The following is a 21,091-nucleotide window of genomic DNA, read 5'->3' on the forward strand; positions in this document are numbered from 1 at the left end:
GGTGTACTGTTTTTTAAAAATATTTATTTTCTAATATATATATATATATATTTTTTTTACATTTGTGTGTGTTAGAATTGCTTTTTGATATGTTGTATATAGTTATTTGCACGGCTGTATATAGTTATAGGTCATTTCACCAATTCGGCCACTTGGGTACATTTGGGCAACTTGTGGGTGACACCTGGGTGACTTCATGCTAAATGTCATGTAGCTCACCCATTCCTGAAGTTATCAGTCTGAAACTTTGCACACCTACAGTTGCCCTCTTGTGATATCCATCAAAATTATCTCCAGCATCCTATCTGACTGTGTGGCTATTCTAGTACATGTGAAAGATGATACTACAACAATAAAAAACAGAAAACGTATGCTCTTTCTTTCTCTTTCCTTCCATCCATCAGATCTACTGTGTTATATTCTCCTACATTCAATTAACATTTCCACAAACTTCAGAATGTTTCCATTCAAATGATACCAAGAATATGCATATCCTTGCCTCTTGGGCTGAGCTACAGACAGTTAGTTAGATTATGCACTGTGGTCTTGCAGTCATCTTTGCAGGATGGCCACTCCTAGGGAGAGTAGCAACAGTGCTGAACTTTCTCCATTTATAGACAATTTGTCTTACCGTGGATTGATGAACATCAAGGCTTTTAGAGATACTTTTGTAACCCTTTCAAGTTTCAAGTTTATAATAAAAGCATCACATGTGCAGTCACTTTTGAGAGTGGTGCTTTCCTGCTAAAGGAACATTTGCGCATATAGCCTACTGCCGTGTGCACATTGCTGCGCTTATGTGAAGAAATAGCTTCATAGTGTATCTAATTTTGAAGCTAAACGTTCTCTCTCATCTGTTGTGTCATTCTCATTGCTTACATTTTTTGGGGGGATGGTAGTGGTTGCATTAATTTGGGATATTTCGCATCCCACAACTGTCCCGGACTATGTTTGGGAATATTTATTTCAAGATAGAGAAGGTCAACTTTTATACTATGGTGGATAGTAGATTGCCATAGGAGAATGCTTTTGCTGTTTTTTTGGTCTACTCATCTTGACAGAGAGCCATATGAGTGAAATGTGCTTCAGACCACGCAGTCGGGAGAATGTTTTGTTTTATTTAACCAGGCAAGTCAGTTAAATAATGCAAAAACAGTGTTGGAGAAGAAAGTAAAAGTGCAATATTTGCCATGTAAAAAAATCTAACGTTTAAGTTCCTTGCTCAGAACATATGAAAGCTGGTGGTTCAATATTCCCAGTTAAGAAGTTTTAGGTTGTAGTTATTATAGGAATTATGACACGTCGACTATTTCTCTCTATACCATTTGTATTTCATTTACCTTTGACTATTGGATATTCTAATAGGAACTTTATTATTGCCAAGCCTAATTTCAGGATGTGATAGACTAAGTCATAAACAGCGCTGTGAATCAACCATTGCTAAGAGCTGCTAGCAAACGCAGTAAAGTTTGAATTAATGCTTACAAGCCTGCTGCTGCCTACCACCGCTCAATCAGGTCGCAATTGTAAATGAGAACTTGTTCTCAACTTGCCTACCTGGTTAAATAAAGGTGAAATAAATAAAATAAAATAAAAAATAAAATAAAAAATATCAAATGATAGACTTAATTATAATAAACAGAAATACGAGCCTTTGGTCATTAATATGGTCAAATCCTCAAACTATCTTTTAGAAAACAAAACGTTTATTCTTTCAGTGAAATACGGAACCGTTCCATATTTTATCTAAAGGGTGGCAACCCTAAGTCTAAATATTGCTGTTACATTGCACAACCTTCAATGTCATAATTATGTAAAATGCTGGCAGATTAGTTCGCAAATAGCCAGGCGGCCCAAACTGTTGCATATATCCTGACTCTGCATGAAATGAACGCAAGAGAAGTGACAATTTCCCTAGTTAATATTGCCTGCTCAAATTAATTCCTTTTAACTAAATACGCAGATTTAAAAAATATATACTTCTGTGTATTGATTTTAAGAAAGGCATTGTTGTTCATGGTTAGGTAGATTCGTGCAACGATTGTGCTTTTTTCACGAATGCGCTTTTGTTAAAACGTCACCTGTTTGGCGACGTAGGCTGTGATTCGATGACAAATTAACAGGCACTGCATTGATTATATGCAACAGGCTAGTTATCCTAGTAATATCAACCATGTGTAGTTAACTACTGATTATGTTAACCTCTTTCAGCTAGGTGGCACTATTTTTATGTTTGGAAAAATAACGTTCCCAATGTAAACGGCCTATTTCTCAGGCCCATATGCTAGAATATGCATACATATTGACAGATTAAGATAGAAAACACTCTAAAGTTTCCAAAACTGTCAAAATATTGTCTGTGAGTATAACAGAACTTATATTGCAGGCGAAAACCTGATGAAAATCAAACCAGGAAGTGGCTTCTATTTTGAAAGCTCTATGTTCCATAGCCTGCCTTTGCTCCATTTAAAGGGATATCAACCAGATTCCTTTTCTTATCGCTTCCTCAAGGTGTCAGTCTTTAGACATAGTTTCAGGCTTTCATTTTGAAAAATGAGCGAGAAAGATAACATCGCGTCAGGTGTTCGCATGAGTCTTGCTTGCGCAACAGAGCTTGGGCAGCCATTGTCTCTCCCTCTCTTGCTAAAAAAGACAGTTGCGGTTGATATATTATCGATTATATATTTTAAAAACAACCTGAGGATTGATTATAAAAACTTTTGACATGTTTCTGTGGACATTATGGATACTATTTGGAATTTGTCTGCGTTGTCGTGACCGCTCGAGCTTGTGGATTTCTGAACATAACGCGCCAAACAAGGTATTTTGGATATAAAAATAATCTTTATGGAACATTTATTGTGTAACTGGGAATCTCGTGAGTGAAAACATCCGAAGAGCAAAGGTAAACGATTAATTTGATTGCTTTTCTGATTTTCGTGACCAAGCTACTTTGATGCTAGGTGTTCGTAATGTTTTGTCCAGTGATCGATAAACTTACACAAACGCTTGGATTGCTTTAGCTGTAAAGCATATTTTCAAAATCTGACACGACAGGTGGATTAACAAAGAGCTACGCTGTGTTTTGCTATATTGCACTTGTGATTTCATGAATATAAATATTTTTAGTAATATTATTTGAATGTGGCGCTCTGCAATTCAGCGGTTGTTGATGACAATTATCCCGCTAACGGGATGAGTAGCGTCAAGAAGTTTAGATTGATTGTTTTTTATAAAGTTAAGTTTAATGCTAGCTAGCAACTTAACTTGGCTCCTTGCTGCACTAGCGTAACAGGTGGTCAGACTGCCAAGCAGTTTCCTCATGGAATGCAACAGCCATAATCGGCGTCCAAAATGCAGATTACCGATTGTTATGAAAACTTGAAATCGGCCCTAATTATAATTATTATATTCAGCCCAAGGGCACAACAGCCACAAGGGGCATGGATTTTTTAGGGGTCATTACGGCCACACAAAGAGGATGCTGCAGGGAAATTCGATGCATTATCAAGTGCTTGTCAAATTGTGAATGAGAGACTGATGAAGGGTGTACAGCCTGCACAAAAAACATGCCTTTCATGCAACTTTTTTCAAATCTTCAGTCGCATCATGCAGCCTTAATGTATTAAAAATCAAAACATATAGCCCAACGTTATAAACATATAAGGGGTAGAACGATTTGTACCTTGTCAGCTCGGGGATCCGAACTCTAACCACTAGGCTACCCTGCCGCACCAAATAAGGTCTGTGTTTCGTGCCTCAGCGTTTCGTGCCTCAGCGTTTTGATACCCGTGTAAATCTCACTAGGATAAGGTAATGTTTGTAAAGACATCATTGTGCACCAATGATATGACCGCTGTTTCGTTGATTGACTGTATTTTAACCCAATGACCACTGATCGTCTTGAAATCTAGCTGGGTAGATAGCCAATGAGCTGAGGTAAACGGCAATATGTAATGGTTATGTGTTGGAAGACCAACCCATGTAGTAAACTCCGGCGTAAAGAGGGTCATTCGCCATTGAAGATTCATACTGGAAGGAGCGCATGTTACGCACAGCACTTTTTTTGGTAAAGCGCATCTTCAGCTGTTTATATATATCAATCAGTATGGCGACTAAGTCAGGGAAAGCTAAATCTAAGTCTAGCTATACAGATGTACACACAATTTTAGAAGAAATTGATCGGGAAAGTAAGACAGATTGTTGGAGGACTGAATTAGTCCACCCACACAGACAGCGTTGTGAAGAAGGCGCAGCAGCCTCTTCAACCTCAGGAGGCTGAAGAAATTCGGCTTGTCACCAAAAGCACTCACAAACTTCTACAGATGCACAATCGAGAGCATCCTATCGGGCTGTATCACCGCCTGGTACGGCAACTGCTCCCCCCACAACCGTAAGGCTCTCCAGAGGGTAGTGAGGTCTGCATAACGCATCACCGGGGGCAAACTACCTGCCCTCCAGGACACCTACACCACCCGATGTCACAGGAAGGCCATAAAGATCAGAGGACAACAACCACCCGAGCCACTGCCTGTTCACCCCGCTATCATCCAGAAGGCGAGGTCAGTACAGGTGCATCAAAGCAGGGACCGAGAGACTGAAAAACAGCTTCTATCTCAAGCCCATCAAACTGTTAAACAGCCACCACTAACATTGAGTGGCTGCTGCCAAGATACTAACTCAACTCCAGCCACTTTAATAATGGAAATTGATATAAAAAAAATGTACCACTAGCCACTTTAAACAATGGCACTTAATATAATGTGTACATACCCTACATTACTCATCTCATATGCATTTACTGTACGCTATATCATCTACTGCATCTTTGTAATACATGTATCACTAGCCACTTTAAACTATGCCACTTTGTTTACCTACCCTACATTACTCATCTCATATGTATATACTGTACTCGATACCATCTACTGCATCTTGCCTATGCCGTTCTGTACCATCACTCATTCATATATCTTTATGTACATATTATTTATCCCTTTACACTTGTGTTTATAAGGTAGTAGTTTTGGAATTGTTAGATTACTCGTTGGTTATTACTGCATTGTCGTAACTAGAAGCACAAGCATTTCGCTACACTCACATTAACATCTGCTAACCATGTGTATGTGACAAATACAATTTGATTTTGATTTGATCTTGGTGATTATTATTTCATTTTATAAGAGGCACCTGTGCTCCCAAATTATAATTCCAGGAGGCACAGCAAAAATATTTAGGAGCATATGCCCCCAAAATGGTAGCACTGTAGAGCCCTGTTGTATTCTTCATTCTATAAAATAATGCCACGGAATTCAAAGCAAATCTTGTCTGCAAAATGAACAAGTGTAGCCCACAGCCAGATCAGGGCCTAACATAACGACAATTCAGAGTACGCTATTCTGTTCTTCTGCAATAGACTATATACCATGTTTCTTTAGAGCAGTCTAAAATAAATAATGGGACATATTGTGATGACGTAGGCTATATTACTTTTTAAAATATAGTTGTTTCAAAGGTCTGCATCAGTGGCTTGTAGGCTATGCAGTCTCTCAATCCAAGATGGCAGCATGTCAAGTCGTTAGTCTGTGATTAGTAGTTTTTAACCTACTAACAACAATTAATTTATAGTGGCGCAAATCTATACTTTCCTTGTTGTGTAGTGCAAACTACTTAGTTTTGCTGGTGTAAGATAGTGGGTCTCCCCCAACTCGAATAATATTTTAATCGGCATTTACACTTCTTTACTCAAAGCTTACCTAAGTAACCCTCCCTTTCCCTCTGCTGAGTGTCTCGTCCAAGCTGCTACTCTTCGCTCTCCACCTGGCTGTCAGCGGCAGCTCAACAATCCCCAAACCGTTCTCTCAATCCACCCCCAATCTACTCACACACAGACTCATACATACACACACAGTCCCTCTCTCCCCGTACCTTTCCTTGGCCTTTATTTCTTAAATCTCTCAGAGAAAATGACCATTTCAGTGGTATTGCTTTGCGGAGTGACATTACTGAACCCTGGAGAAAATAAACATTGCCGCTGGGTGAGTATATCTGACAATGGGCGCCTGTTGTCTAAAATTGATGGGGTTAGGATTTTGGCTTTATCAACTGATGCAGTTGTGTTTTCTGAAACCTGGCTCCGCAAGTCTCTTCTTGATAAGGATATTTGTATAAAATGGTTACAGTGTGTATCGCACTGATTGATTTAAGGTGTGGGTGTGGCTATATATGTAAAAGCCTACATTCCTTGTAAGTGTGGAAAGTCTGAAACTATTTGACAACAGTTGGAATTTCTTGCTTTGAATCTCTGTCCCTGGTATACTTTTAATTAAAAAGCCATTGTCGGATTACTACCATTTTAATTCTTCGGAAATGTGGTGGGTACTCTATTAGTTCCCAGGATTTATTTTGCCAACGGTTCCAATTTGGTAAAAGGGCCTTTATGTACTCTGCGCCATTGGATTGGAACACCTTACAAATTACTTATAAACTGGAAGAACTTGTCCCGATTGGTGTTTTTAAATAATTTATGAAGGATTTTGAGGCGGATTCCTTGACCTGTCAATGTTTTTTATTTGCTGTTTTATGATTTCGTTATTGATTTCTATGGTTCTTACTAGAGGACGCCCGAGTATGATTTTTCAACGCCGATACCGATTGGAGGACCAAAAAAGCCGATACCGATTAATCGGACGATTTAAAAAAAATGTATTTGTAATAATGACAATTACAACAATACTGAATGAACACTTATTATAACTTAATATAATACATCAATAAAATAAATAATGAAACATGTTCAATTTGATTTAAATAATGCAAAAACAAAGTGTTGGAGAAGAAAGTAAAAGTGCAATATATACCATGTAAGAAAGCTAACGTTTAAGTTCCTTGCTCAGAACATGAGAACATATGAAAGCTGGTGGTTCCTTTTAACATGAGTCTTCAATATTCCCAGGTAAGAAGTTTTAGGTTGTAGTTATTATAGGAATTATAGGACTATTTCCCTCTATACAATTTGCTGCACTTGTGCATGTGACATTAAAACTTAAAACTAAACGCTAAAATGTTAAGTGCTAAAATGTGGGTTGTGTATGCACTTCTAGTCAAGTTGGCCCATACATCTCATGTTGGAAAATGATTGCATAATATGACTTATTATCATAATCGATATCAACAAATCCAATCACCTATGATGGATCAGAAAATGATCCGATGACCTGGATAAGGACACCTCACGTCAACACCTGAAATTGTTCCACACACTAACACACTACCTGGACAATGGAAACGAGAATACTCACCAACAGGCTTTTGTGCTTCAAGGCTCTTTCCTTTGTAGGTATCAAACAGGTTGAGAGACGCATACTTGGATTTGCCATCCTTCCCCTTTGCAGTTTGCCCAGAGCGCTCTGACATTGCGCTGTCCGCTCATTGAGTAAGGTGAGCCCTGAGACTGGAAGAGAGAAAGAGATGGAGACATTTGACACCATGTATGCGTCACTGAACGTGAAGGTAAACGTGGTGTTGAGTTGATGCAGGTTCTAAACAACAAAACGAGTCCCGATATCCAGTCTTTTCTTAACAGTGTATGCATTACAAAGTTTGTAGTGTGGACAGACAGAGGGGGGGGGGGGGGGACAGTGCTCAGAACAGGTCAATAACATTAGAGACCAATGTGTGAGCAGAGCTAGCACGTGAACAGTACATTGCCATGAACAAGGCAACACAGGAAATACTGTACCGAGAGAATAATGCGATCCATGGCATAGTTTCCATGGTGATGCATTATAAATTATGTCTTTTTCTAGGACTGCCTTGAGAGGGGTTGCCTCCATGGCAACAACACCAGGGTTGAGCCCATTTTCCAGCTCACCAATAAAATCCACTGGGCTGACATCGGTCCAATTCATAAAGATTTGGCTACAGCTAGAGAGTTGTTCTGTGTCTGTAAACGGATCATATATTACAAAAACAATATCCGTCTTTGTAGGCGGCGCAATCTTGTTTGGGGAAAATGTTGCCCTCTTGTCATGTTACAAAGATGGAGGTCAATTGCAAACTGCACATTGAGTTGATGATTATCAAATTAATTAACGGGCAACTGGGGCCCTCTGTAGCTCAGTTGGTAGAGCATGGAGCTTGCAACGCCAAGATGGTTTGTTCGATTCCTGGGACCACCCATACGTAACAAAATGCAGGGGGTCCGTGGTCAGATCTCAAAATATATACAGTACCAGACAAAAGTCATTTCAAGGGTTTTTCATCTAGAATGACCCAGAAAAGACATACCAACCTACCTACTGTCTCTGTGTGCGTCACCCAAAACAACAGTCCTGTTTGTGCTGGTACTGCACGGTGAGAATGTCAGCTCTGTCACATGTTGCTGGGCTGGTTTCACTACAACAGGACTCATCTCTCTCTACAACTGCACTGACTTGACTGGTGACCCTCCACAAATTATAGTATAAATATTTATGTAAAATATAGTGACAGAAAATCTGCTTCTATTTGGGGAGAAGTTTGTTTGTGATGTAGGGGTTTCATCACCCTACTGCACATGTAGGACGTGAGTCCTTGTGGCAAAAAGTAGTATGCTTGATATATGATTTGATTTCAGAACAATAAGAATGGATTTGTCAAGATTAGAATGAATGTACAGTACCTGTCAAACGTTTGGACACACCTACTCATTCAAGGGTTTTTCTTTGTTTTTACTATTTTCTACATTGTACAATAATAGTGAAGACATCACAACTATTAAAAATTTTGAGTCATGTAGTAACCAAAAATAGTGTAAAACAAATTAAAAATATATTTTAGATTCTTCAAAGTAGCCACCATTTGCCTTAATGACAGCTTTGCACACTATTGGCATTCTCTCAACCAGCTTCACCTGGAATGCTTTTCCAACAGTCTTGAAGGAGTTCCAACACAGGCTGAGCACTTGTTGGCTGCATTTCCTTCACTCTGTGGTTCAACTCATCCCAAACCATCTCAATTGGGTTGAGGTCGGGTGATTGTGGAGGCCAGGCCATCTGATGCAGCACTCCATCACTCACCGTCTTGGTCAAATAGCCCTTACACAGCCTGGAGGTGTGTTGGGTCAATGTCCTGTTGAAAAACAAATGATAGTCCCACTAAGCGCAAAACGAGATGGGATGGCATATCACTGCAGAATGCTGTGGTAGCCATGCTGGCTAAGAGTGCCTTGAATTCTAAGTGAATCAGAGTGTCACCATCACACCTCCTCCTCCATGCTTCACGGTGGGAACCACACATGCGGAGATCATCCGGTCATCTACTCTGCGTCTCACAAAGACACATCGGTTGGAAGCAAACATCTCCAAATTGGACTCTAGAAAGGACAGACCTCCACCGGTCTAGTGTCCATTGCTCGTGTTTCGTGTCCCAAGCAAGTTTCTTCCGCTTATTGGTATCCTTTAGTAGTGGTGTCTTTGCAGTAATTTGATGTGAAGGCCTGATTCATGCAGTCTCCTCTGAACAGTTGATGTTGAGATGTGTCTGTTACTTGAACTCTCTGTCTGTTACTTGAAACATTTATTTGGGCTGCAATTTCTGAGGCTGGTAACTCTAATGAACTTATCTTCTGCAGCAGAGGTAACTCTGGGTCTTCCTTATCTGTGGCGGTCCTCATGAGAGCTGGTTTCATCATAGCGCTTGATGGTTTTTGCGACTGCACTTGAAGATACTTTCAAAGTTCTTGAAATTTTCCAGATTGACTGACCTTCATGTCTTAAAGTAATGGAGTGCCGTTTCTATTTGCTTATTTGAGCTGTTCTTGCCATAATATGGACTTGGTATTTAACCAAATAGGGCTATCTTCTTTATACCACCCCTAGCTTATCACAACTGATTGGCTAAAACTCATTAAAGGAAAGTATTTTCACAAATTAAGAAGGTACACCTGTTAACTTCTTGGTGATAGGGGGGCAGTATTGCGTAGCTTGGATGAATAAGGTGCCCAGAGTAAACTGCCTGCTACTCTGTCCCAGATGCTAATATATGCATATTATTAGTAGTATTGGATAGAAAACACAAGTTTCTAAAACTGTTTGAATGAGGTCTGTGAGTATAACAGAATTCATATGGCAGGCGAAAACCTGAGAAGCATCCAACCAGGAAGTGGGAAATCTGAGGCTTGTAGTTTTTTAACTCAGCCCCTATTGTAGGTACAGTGGGATATTGGTAATGTTGCACTTCCTAAGGCTTCCACTAGATGTCAACAGTCTTTATAACTTTGTTTAAGGCTTCTACTGTGGTGGGACCGAGAGAGGAATGAGTAAGGTGTCTGTCTGGCAGAGTGCCACAGGCTCGTATCGCACAGTCACGAGAAAGTTAGCTCTCGTTCCATTGCTTTTCTTCAGACACAGGAATTCTCTGGTTGGAACATTATTGAAGATTTATGATAGAAACATCCTAAAGATTGATTCTATACTTAGTTTGACAAGTTTCTAAGGGCTGTAACGGAACTTCTTGAACTTTTCGTCCGATGTTCGGCTGGACCTGAACGCGCTTTTGGATTTGTTCAGCAAACGCCCTAACAAAAGAAGCTATTTGGACATAAATGACGGACATTATCGAACAAAACAAAAATCTATTGTGGTACTGCGATTCCTGGGAGTGCTTTCTGATGAAGATCATCAAAAGTAAGTGAATATTTATAATGCTATTTCTGACTAATGTTGACTACCCAATATGGCGGATATCTTTTTGGCTGCTTTGTTGTCTGAACGCTGTACTCAGATTATTGCAAGGGTTGCTTTTTCTGCAAAGTTATTTTGAAATATGACACCGCGGTTGCATTAAGGAGAAGTATATCTCTAATTCCATGAATAACACTTGTATTTATCAACATTTATGATGAGTATTTCTGTAAATTGATGTGGCTCTCTGCAAGATCACCGCATGATTTAGGACTCCTGAACGTAACTCGCCAATGTAAAATGAGATTTTTTTATATAAATATGCACTTTATTGAACAAAACATACATGTATTGTGTAACATGAAGTCCTATGAGTGTCATCTGATGAAGTTCAAAGGTTAGTGATTAATTTTCTCCATTTGTGCCTTTTGTGACTCCTCTCTTTGGCTGGAAAAATGGCTGGGTTTTTCTGTGCCTTTGTGGTGACCTAACAATCGTTTGTGGTGCTGTCGCTGTAAAGCCTTTTTGAAATCAGACACTGTGGCTGGATTAACAATAATTTTATCTTTAAAATGGTGTAAAATACTTGTATGATTGAGGAATTTTAATTATGAGATTGTTGTTTTGAATTTGGCGCCCTGCACTTTCACTGGCTGTTGGTGGGGTGGGACGCTACCATCCCACATATCCCAGAGGAATAAATTGAAATGCATTCCAGGTGAATAATGCATGAAGCTGGTTGAGAGAATGCCAAGAGTGTGCAAAGCTGTCATCAATGGAAAGGGTGGCTACTTTGAAGAAACTCAAAAATATAATATACACTGCTCAAAAAAATAAAGGGAACACTAAAATAACACATCCTAGATCTGAATGAATGAAATATTCTTAAATACTTTTTTCTTTACATAGTTGAATGTGCTGACAACAAAACCACACAAAAAATATCAATGGAAATCAAATTTATCAACCCATGGAGGTCTGGATTTGGAATCACACTCAAAATTAAAGTGGAAAACCACACAACAGGCTGATCCAACTTTGATGTAATGTCCTTAAAACAAGTCAAAATGAGGCTCAGTAGTGTGTGTGGCCTCCACGTGCCTGTATGACCTCCCTACAACGCCTGGGCATGCTCCTGATGAGGTGGCGGATGGTCTCCTGAGGGATCTCCTCCCAGACCTGGACTAAAGCATCCGCCAACTCCTGGACAGTCTGTGGTGCAGTCTGTTGGTGGATGGAGCGAGACATGATGTCCCAGATGTGCTCAATTGGATTCAGGTCTGGGGAACGGGCGGGCCAGTCCATTGCATCAATGCCTTCCTCTTGCAGGAACTGCTGACACACTCCAGCCACATGAGGTCTAGCATTGTCTTGCATTAGGAGGAACCCAGGGCCAACAGCACCAGCATATGGTCTCACAAGGGGTGTGAGGATCTCATCTCGGTACCTAATGGCAGTCAGGCTAACTCTGGCGAGCACATGGAGGGCTGTGCGGGCCCCCAAAGAAATGCCACCCCACACCATGACTGACCCACCGCCAAACCGGTCATTCTGGAGGATGTTGCAGGCAGCAGAACGTTCTCCACGGCGTCTCCAGACTCTGTCACATGCTGCGTGAACCTGCTTTCATCTGTGAAGAGCACAGGGCGCCAGTGGCGAATTTGCCAATCTTGGTGTTCTCTGGCAAATGAAAAAAGTCCTGCACGATATTGGGCTGTAAGCACAACCCCCACCTGTGGACGTCAGGCCCTCATACCACCCTCATGGAGTCTGTTTCTGTTTCTTCTGATGTACTGGCCTGTCTCCTGGTAGCGCCTCCATGCTCTGGACACTATGCTGACAGACACAGCAAACCTTCTTGCCACAGCTCGCATTGATGTGCCATCCTGGATGAGCTGCACTACCTGAGCCACTTGTGTGGGTTGGAGACTCCGTCTCATGCTACCACTAGAGTGAAAGCACCGCCAGCATTCAAAAGTGACCAAAACATCAGCCAGGAAGCATAGGAACTGAGAAGTGGTCTGTGGTTATCACCTGCAGAACCACTCCTAAACCACTAATTGCCTATAATTTCCACCTGTTGTCTATTCCATTTGCACAACAGCATGTGAAATTTATTGTCAGTGTTGCTTCCTAAGTGGACCGTTTGATTTCACAGAAGTGTGATTGACTTGGAGTTACATTGTGTTGTTAAAATAAGTGTTCATTCAGTATTGTTGTAATTGCCATTATTAACAAATAAATAAATAGGCCGATTAATCGGTATCTGCTTTTTTGGTCCTCCAATAATCGGTATCAGCGTTGAAAAAACATAATCGGTCGACCTCTACTTAGGTTACTAAATGATTCCATGTGATAGTTCCTAGTTTTAATGTCTTCACTATTATCCAACAATGTAGAAAATAGTAAAAATAAAGAAAACCCCTGGAAAGAGTAGGTGCCCAGACTTATGACTGGTCCAGACACCCTAGTCATAAACTGTTCTCTCTGCTACCGCACGGCAAGCGGTACCGGAGTGCCAAGTCTAGGTCCAAGAGGCTTTTAAACAGCTTCTACCCGAAGCCATGAGACTGAACAGCTTATCAAATGGCTACCCAGACTATTTGCCCCCCAGCTACAACTCTGTTATTATCTATGCATGGCCACTTTAACACCCCTACCTGCATGTACACAATTATCTCAATTACCTCGACACCGGTGTCCCCGCACAATGACTCTGTACTGGTACCCCCTGTATATGGCCCCCCCTTTGTTATTCACTGCTGCTCTTTAATGATTTGTTTTTCTTATCTCTTACTTTTTTCTGAATTTTGATTTCTTAGGTATTTTCTTAAAACTGCATGGTTGGTTAAGGGCTTGTAAGTAAGCATTTCACTGTAAGGTCTACACCGGTTGTATTCGGCACGTGACAAATAAAATTTGATTTGGGTTTGATTACTGTATGTTTACAGATGCAATTAATTTTGGCCAAAGGAATAAATTTAGGGGGTGTAATACATTTTAGAGGAATACTATTACATTGTATTTATTTTTTTGCCCTGCACAAAATGGGTCTGGGGGGCTCACAGTGATATTGGTATGCACAGTACTCTGCCAATTCTAAATTGTTCAACTCAATATTTCTTTACATAAATGCTCTGTAATTTAAAGTAACTGTCCATTGAAAATCTCACATTTAAAATGTTCATATTGTGTTAACTCATACCAAATAAAGTTATTGACTGATCTTATAATCGTAGCTGTGGCCAATGCATAAATTGGATTTAAAAAAAGCTTAACTTCTCTAGGATAGGGGGCAGCACTTGGAATTTTGGATAAAAAGCATGCCCAAATTCAACTGCCTGCTACTCATCCCCAGAAGATATGATATGCATATTATTAGTAGATTTGGAATTGAAAACACTCTGAAGTTTCTAAAACTGTTTGAATCATGTCTGTGAGTATAATATAACTTATGTAGCAGGCGAAACCCCGAGGACAAACCATTCAGATTATTTTTTTGAGGTCACCCTCTTTTCAATGGGTTTTCATTGGGAATACAGATTTCTAAGGGACTTGCTTGCAGTCCCTACCGCTTCCACTGGATGTCACCAGTATTTAGAAATTGGTTGGGGTTATTCCTTTCTGTAATGAAGAAGTACTGCCATCTTGAACCAGGTTCACTTCATGTGTACTGTTTGATAGAGGTGCATGACCAGAAAGCATGCTTGAGTTTGTTTTCTTCCTGTATTGAACACAGATCATCCCGTCTTGAATTTTATCAATTATTTACCTTTAAAAAATACCTAAAGTTGTATTACAAAAGTATTTTGAAATGTTTTGGCAAAGTTTACAGGTAACTTTTGAGATATTTTGTAGTCACGTTGCGCAAGTTGGAATGGGCGTTATTCTGGATCAAACGCGCCAAATAAATGGACATTCTGGATATATACGGACGGAATTAATCGGAAAAAAAGGACCATTTGATGTTTATGGGGCATATTAGAGTGCCAACAGAAGAAGCTCGTCAAAGGTAAGGCATGATTTATATTTTTAGTTCTGCGTTGTGTCGCGCCTGCAGGGTTGAAATGTTCTCTCTTTTGTTTATGGAGGTGCTATCCTCAGATAATAGCATCGTTTGCTTTCGCCGAAAATCCTTTTTGAAATCTGACATGTTGGCTGGATTCACAACACGTATAGCTTTAATTTGGTATCTTACATGTGTGATTTCATGGAAGTTTATTTTTATAGGAATTTATTTGAATTTGGCGTTGTGCATTTTCTCTGGCTTTTGGCCAAGTGGTACGCTATCATCCCACATATCCCAGAAGTTAAAAAAGCCAACTCAAACAAAAAAAATGCTTGTTTCCTTGAGGATTATGTCATCCTCCCGAGGAGGATGAGCTGACCAATCAGCGGTCTACTCGCATGAATATTGACCGGTAAACGCCCACACCATTCTGTTGTTGGGGTATGCCCACACACTATTCCAACACAGAAAAGGCTGCTTTTAAACATACATGACCACAATTTTTTTGAGGGAAAAACCTTCATATTGTAATTAATTATAGGTTATATTTCATAGAATTACACTGGAGAGTACTATAAGCTTTATTATGGCAAAGTTCTCACTCTGCCTCATGGAAAAATGTGTAGAATTGCAGGATTGGTGCTGAGCGATTAGTGCCTTTTGAGGCCGGTTCGGTTTCAGTTAGATTATTAACAATAGAAAGATTTTCGATTTCAATAATATTTTTTAAACATTAAATGCACTATGCATTGTTGGTTGAATGCTGTAGCGCAGAATAAAACAAGTCTCATGATAGATTATCACTTATTAACCATCAGTTATTCACATTACAGACCGGACAAGTAGCCGCCACAATAGAATATGGTCATCGTAGTTAATCATCACGTTTTCTGCACTAAACTATGTAGAAAATTGGCCTGTTGGAAACTACAACACCTTACTGCATCGCACAGTTCGACATGATCGGATTTATCTCAAGAAACTGCAGCGCAAGGTGCGTATTGAGATCACAGTAAAACAAATTAAACGTAATTTAAATAATTTTACTGCAGTTGGTCAAATAGTTGTTAAAAAAAATCCCCTCAGCGCCCTGTAGGATATTAGCTTTAAAGCTGTGACAATTTTTGCTGCCCCATAACAAAATGTGTAGAATTGCAAGAAATTAGCTTGGAAACGGTAATATTCTCTCTCCAATGCCAAGAGGCGGACCATTAAAATGTTCCTTCCCGGGGCCCGAGACATCAAGTCATGGTAAAACACCTTGTATTTTATTTGTATCTCACTCAATTATGAGGGGTACCTTATTACTTTGTCATCATAGAAGGGTTCCCCGACCTCAAGAAGTTTGAGAACTCTTGTAATAGTGCACTGCAAACCACAAGAGCAACTGACAAGATAACTTGACCCATTTAAAAGACTGCAACAATATTATTAGAGACCAGCAGGCACCCACCATTAAATACACTACATGATAAATAAAGGATGTGTTCAATGCACATTTGTATGGCGTAAAGATATGAGTTGCTTTAATGGGATAAATGTACTTTTAGTCGTGCTATTGTCCCAAACACTGCCAAATAGCAGCACACCTTGTGTGCCTCAATACCCCGATGAGATTAGAAAATTAGGTCGTGGGATGGCCGGCAAATAACATGTTGTTCAGGGATTAAGAGGGCAGATAAGCAAGACATCAATGTAATACACCAGGAAAGGGCCTTGTAACGCAAAAAGGAGTTCAGGGCCAGCCACAGCATGCCATCATAACAGCACACTCAAAGGCAAGGGTCAGCACAACACAGTCCAAGTATACCACTTCACCAAAAATAGTTGCTAGCATAAACATCACATTGTCTGTAGCCATAGTTAACTCTGAACAGCAATCTAATACGGCCTCCATATTCACGTTGGGAGGGGGACTGCGATGTTTCGTAATGCATACCCAGATAAATTGCGGTGGTGAAATTAGTTTAGTTTACATTCCTCGTTGAATCACAGTGAATACGTCAATCAACTCAGTTTTTAATGCTTTAGTATAGATTGTATAAATCCCAATTTCTAGGAACTATGCGATTTGGCAAATTATTTTATGAAGAGAACAAAACAAAATGGCGGTGCGGGTAGGCCATCTGCATTATAACAAACCGGTTAGCAATTAAGCTAGCTAACTATACGATGCAAACATTGCATGTAGCTATAACCCACGCCGTGATACACATGGGCATGGCTGTTGTGCCACAAGATTGTATAACTATACAGTAGAACCAATATATCTAAATTGGTAACCTAGCCATCTGTAATAGATCTCTCTACATCTCGCCCTGCTATGAACCAAACCAGCCAGCTAATAGCTAGCTAACCAACACTATTGTCGCTAGCGAGTGACTGTTAGCCGATGCTAACGTTAGTTAACTAATGTTACCTCATTAGCACACATCTCTAGCGGTTGCCATCGTTACATTTCAACTATAATATAGTTAGCTAGCTAGCTAATATTTTACATCAGGAAATACAAGATGTAAGTACTAACCTGGTCTTGTCCCGACTTGTCTCGAGTTGTATCGCAGAATAATGTAATCACGTTAGCCCTCTACTAACTAACGTTAGCTAGTTTATTGCTCACGCTGTCGCTGGCAAGTAACGTTTACCCTAGCTTGCTAGCAAAATTACCACTCTGCTAGCTCAAACTACAAATTAATTAACGTTATAAAATAAGAGAGGGGATATTGGAGATTGATGTGTGTAAAGCGGCTTACTTGTACTCCTTTTTCTTTTTCCACAAAACCAATGAAAAATAAAAATATTACAGGAGAGCTTAATCCGTCACTACAAGAGCCGTCAACGGCTACTAGAGACGGTAGTGCAGAGGGGGCGGAGGGCACACAAAGAGGGCGGGGTCAGATTAACATAATGAATTCTGAATCAGCATGTTGTCCTATCAGATCTAACATTTCGGATTATTTCAACATTTTGCATGGTTTTCACGCCTTATCCTACATTGTCAGGTCGAGTAGCCAAATAATGTATTTTACAGCGCTCTGATCAGCGAACCGTGTACTGGGTTTATTTCGTTTCACTGTCTGGTTGCTATTTATCAACACCAAAACAAAATCAAATGTGTGTTTTTCACTCACAATATAATGCAATTCAATAGTTTATGTTTTACACCTCTTGATCAGATCTCATGCATGACCAAAGCGTTAAAGGGGAAGTTCACTCATTTTTACGTGGCCTTAATTTCACTCTTTCTGTGCTTGTAGTTGATCCCCCAAAAACTGTTTTAACATTTTTATATATTTATTGTTTTTATTTTGAGCACAATTTTTTTTAGCGAATGCAGAGACATTCAGAATGTGATTCTGAATTTTTGGAGTGTTTTCGGAGCTTTTTCTAAACATGCTTTAGACACATTTTCATAGTGCATTGTAGTCAATGGCAAGTGATGACTCAAAAAGTGACAACCAATTTTCTCTGACCAAACAAAAAATAAACAAAATACAGTTTGGGGGATCAACTACAAGCACAGAAACAGTGAAAATGAGGCCACGTGAAATGGGCGAACTTCCCCTTAAAAAACTGTCAATAATATTAGTAATTCATTCATTTATTAGTAATTCATTCATTCAATTATTCATGAATATATTAGTAATTTCATTCATTAATTAATTGTTGACTATAGACAGGCAGCACTATCCTGATGCAGCACAGGGGCTGTATCCATAACAAAACATTTTTAATTGTTGATTATAACTTGTGGATGAAATACTGAAACTATTCCCATTCTTCAACGCTTTGAGACAGCATCTCAATATTGGAATTTTGACCTAGATAGTTTGTGTGTATGCATTGATATGTAGGCTACATGTGCCTTTTTTTTATGTATGTAGTTTTGTCCTTGAGCTGTTCTTGTCTATTGATATTCTGTATTATGTCATTCTGTATTGTTTCATATTTTGTGTGGACCCCAGGAAGAGTAGCTGCTGCTTTTGCAACAGCTAATGGGGATCCTAATAAAATACCAAATAGATGTGAAGCTTTTCGAGAATGCTTTTTAAATGCGAAACATGTATTTTGATGGAAGGTCTAAGATGTCAAGTAACAATTTCCTCTCTTCCTTTTTTAATTTCATGCATGGAAAATATAATGTGTAGCAACATTCAGGTAACCTTAATTATCAAGGTCAATGTTTTTTTTTTAACTCAATTACTTTTACTCTAAGTACTTTTTAATTGAGGTACTTTTGACTTACTTAAGTAGTTTTTTTTAAACGTCATTTTTCTTCTTCTTGAATAAAAAGTAATTAAAGTAACAGAACTTCTAATTGAGTAGGATATTTCAGTACTCTTTCCACTTCTGACTTTGATCAGCATAAAATAAAATAATTGAATGTTCTGTGAGTTCTCTCTATTTCCCATGCATGAACAGTTTCAGTATGTCAAGATGGACAGTAGACCTATTCATGAAGATTACGAAAACATATGCAGATGATAGAGTAGCTTTCAAGTGGGGTAATTTTTGTACTTTTTTTTCAGTGTCAACGCTTAATTAAAGTATTTATTTTATGAATTGTTTTACTCTCTCCTCCATTAAGTTGTTTTTGTTGTTGTTGCATTAACTAGCTCTATGTAACATAAACACACAGTAATCAATGTCAATCGAGACATTGATCTTGAAAGAGAATTTGTTTGGATAGAACACAAATCAACCTTGAGTTTGGTCATTAAAACAGCTAAAGTTAATCATTAGTGTCACACCAACATTCGCTTTGGCTCCCCCTCCTGTCCAGCTCAGGCATTCGGCGTTCCCGGACTTCAAGCTGCTGCCGAACCCAAAATACCCCTGACTGCAGTGTGCAATTCGGGGCCTGGCTCAATGTGGGTGGAGTCCCACGTTTGACCCCACCCACTTTTTTTTGTCCATCTGAGGTTTGACAGTCGCACACGGAGTACACGGCAGATGTGTTGTAACACTTTTTGCTTCATGCTATATTTTGAGACAAGCTACTGATATTGTTGCAGTGAACATACTTGTTGTGTAAGTCATGTACTCTTAAAATTGTGTTGATAAATGTTATAACTTTGTAATTATATTATTTAATTGAGCATATATACACACACACAGTTGCTACCTGTCCTGATTTATACTGCTATTTACTTTCCTCATGAAAATGGAGACAGACTATACCACAGTGACAAGCTGAATGTGCTTTTACATTAAGTTATACCAGCTCCAGTACAGAGATCAGAGATTCGGGTGACTTCTATGTCATCTTTACTAAACAATTGAAACAATTAACCCAGCAGACAAAAACAAGGTTTGACCCCTCTTCAAAAATGGCTTCACTCCTGCTCCTCAAAAGAGACAGACAGTAATGTTCTTGTTGTCAACTGCCTCAATGTAGAACATCTCGTAATCTCTCTGTAGCTGGAACATGAAGGGTTCCTTGAGAATATTTTCCTCTTCATCCAAGCCACCATACAACCGTAGTTCTTTAAGCATCACCAATCCAAAATTAAATCTAGAATCGGCTTCCTATTTCGCAACAAAGCATTCTTCACTCATGCTGCCAAACATACCCTCGTAAAACTGACTATCCTACCGATCCTTGACTTCGGCGATGTCATTTACAAAATAGCCTCCAACACTCTACACAGTAAATTGGATGTAGTCTATCACAGTGCCACCCGCTTTGCCACCAAAGCCCCATATACAACCCACCACGGTGACCTGTATGCTCCCGTTGGCTGGCCCTCGCTTCATATTCGTCGCCAAACCCACTGGCTCCAGGTCATATATAAGTCTGTGCTAGGTAAAGCCCCGCCTTTTCTCAGATCACTGATCACCATTAGCAGCACCCGCCCGTAGCACGCGCTCCAGCAGGTATATTTCACTGGTCATCCCCAAAGCCAACTCCTCCTTTTTGCTCCTTTGCACCCCAGTAACTCTACTTGCACATTCATCTTCTGTACAACTATCAGTCCCTTGTTGAATTGCTAAATTGTAATTATTTCACCACTATGGCCTATTTATTGCCTTTACCTCCCTAATCTTACTACATTTGCACACACTGTACATATACAGTGCCTTGCGAAAGTATTCGGCCCCCTTGAACTTTGCGACCTTTTGCCACATTTCAGGCTTTAAACATAAAGATATAAAACTGTATTTGTTTGTGAAGAATCAACAACAAGTGGGACACAATCATGAAGTGGAACGACATTTATTGGATATTTCAAACTTTTTTAACAAATCAAAAACTGAAAAATTGGGCGTGCAAAATTATTCAGCCCCCTTAAGTTAATACTTTGTAGCGCCACCTTTTGCTGCGATTACAGCTGTAAGTCGCTTGGGGTATGTCTCTATCAGTTTTGCACATCGAGAGACTGACATTTTTTCCCATTCCTCCTTGCAAAACAGCTCG

At 39.6% G+C, this 21,091-nt stretch overlaps 1 protein-coding gene across 3 annotated transcripts in view; it reads right to left on the bottom strand.

The window, feature by feature from the left end:
- LOC139373345 (protein PRRC2A-like) overlaps positions 1-17,540 on the bottom strand; it is a 48,015-nt gene extending 30,475 nt beyond the window's left edge. For 2 of the 3 annotated variants that reach the window (XM_071113755.1, XM_071113753.1), the window contains exons 1-2: positions 17,427-17,540; positions 7,302-7,453 (exon numbers count right to left, since the gene is read on the bottom strand). In XM_071113755.1, coding sequence (XP_070969856.1) covers positions 7,302-7,416 — 115 coding nt within the window. In that variant the 5' untranslated portion in view covers positions 7,417-7,453; positions 17,427-17,540. Of the gene's footprint in view, positions 1-7,301; positions 7,454-17,200 lie in introns of all 3 variants that reach the window. The other variant, XM_071113754.1, reaches the window with a different exon arrangement.
- Positions 17,541-21,091: the final 3,551 nt, after the last annotated feature.

Source organism: Oncorhynchus clarkii, chromosome 18 (assembly GCF_045791955.1).
Source record: "Oncorhynchus clarkii lewisi isolate Uvic-CL-2024 chromosome 18, UVic_Ocla_1.0, whole genome shotgun sequence".
In the NCBI taxonomy this organism is placed as follows: Eukaryota; Metazoa; Chordata; class Actinopteri; order Salmoniformes; family Salmonidae; genus Oncorhynchus; species Oncorhynchus clarkii.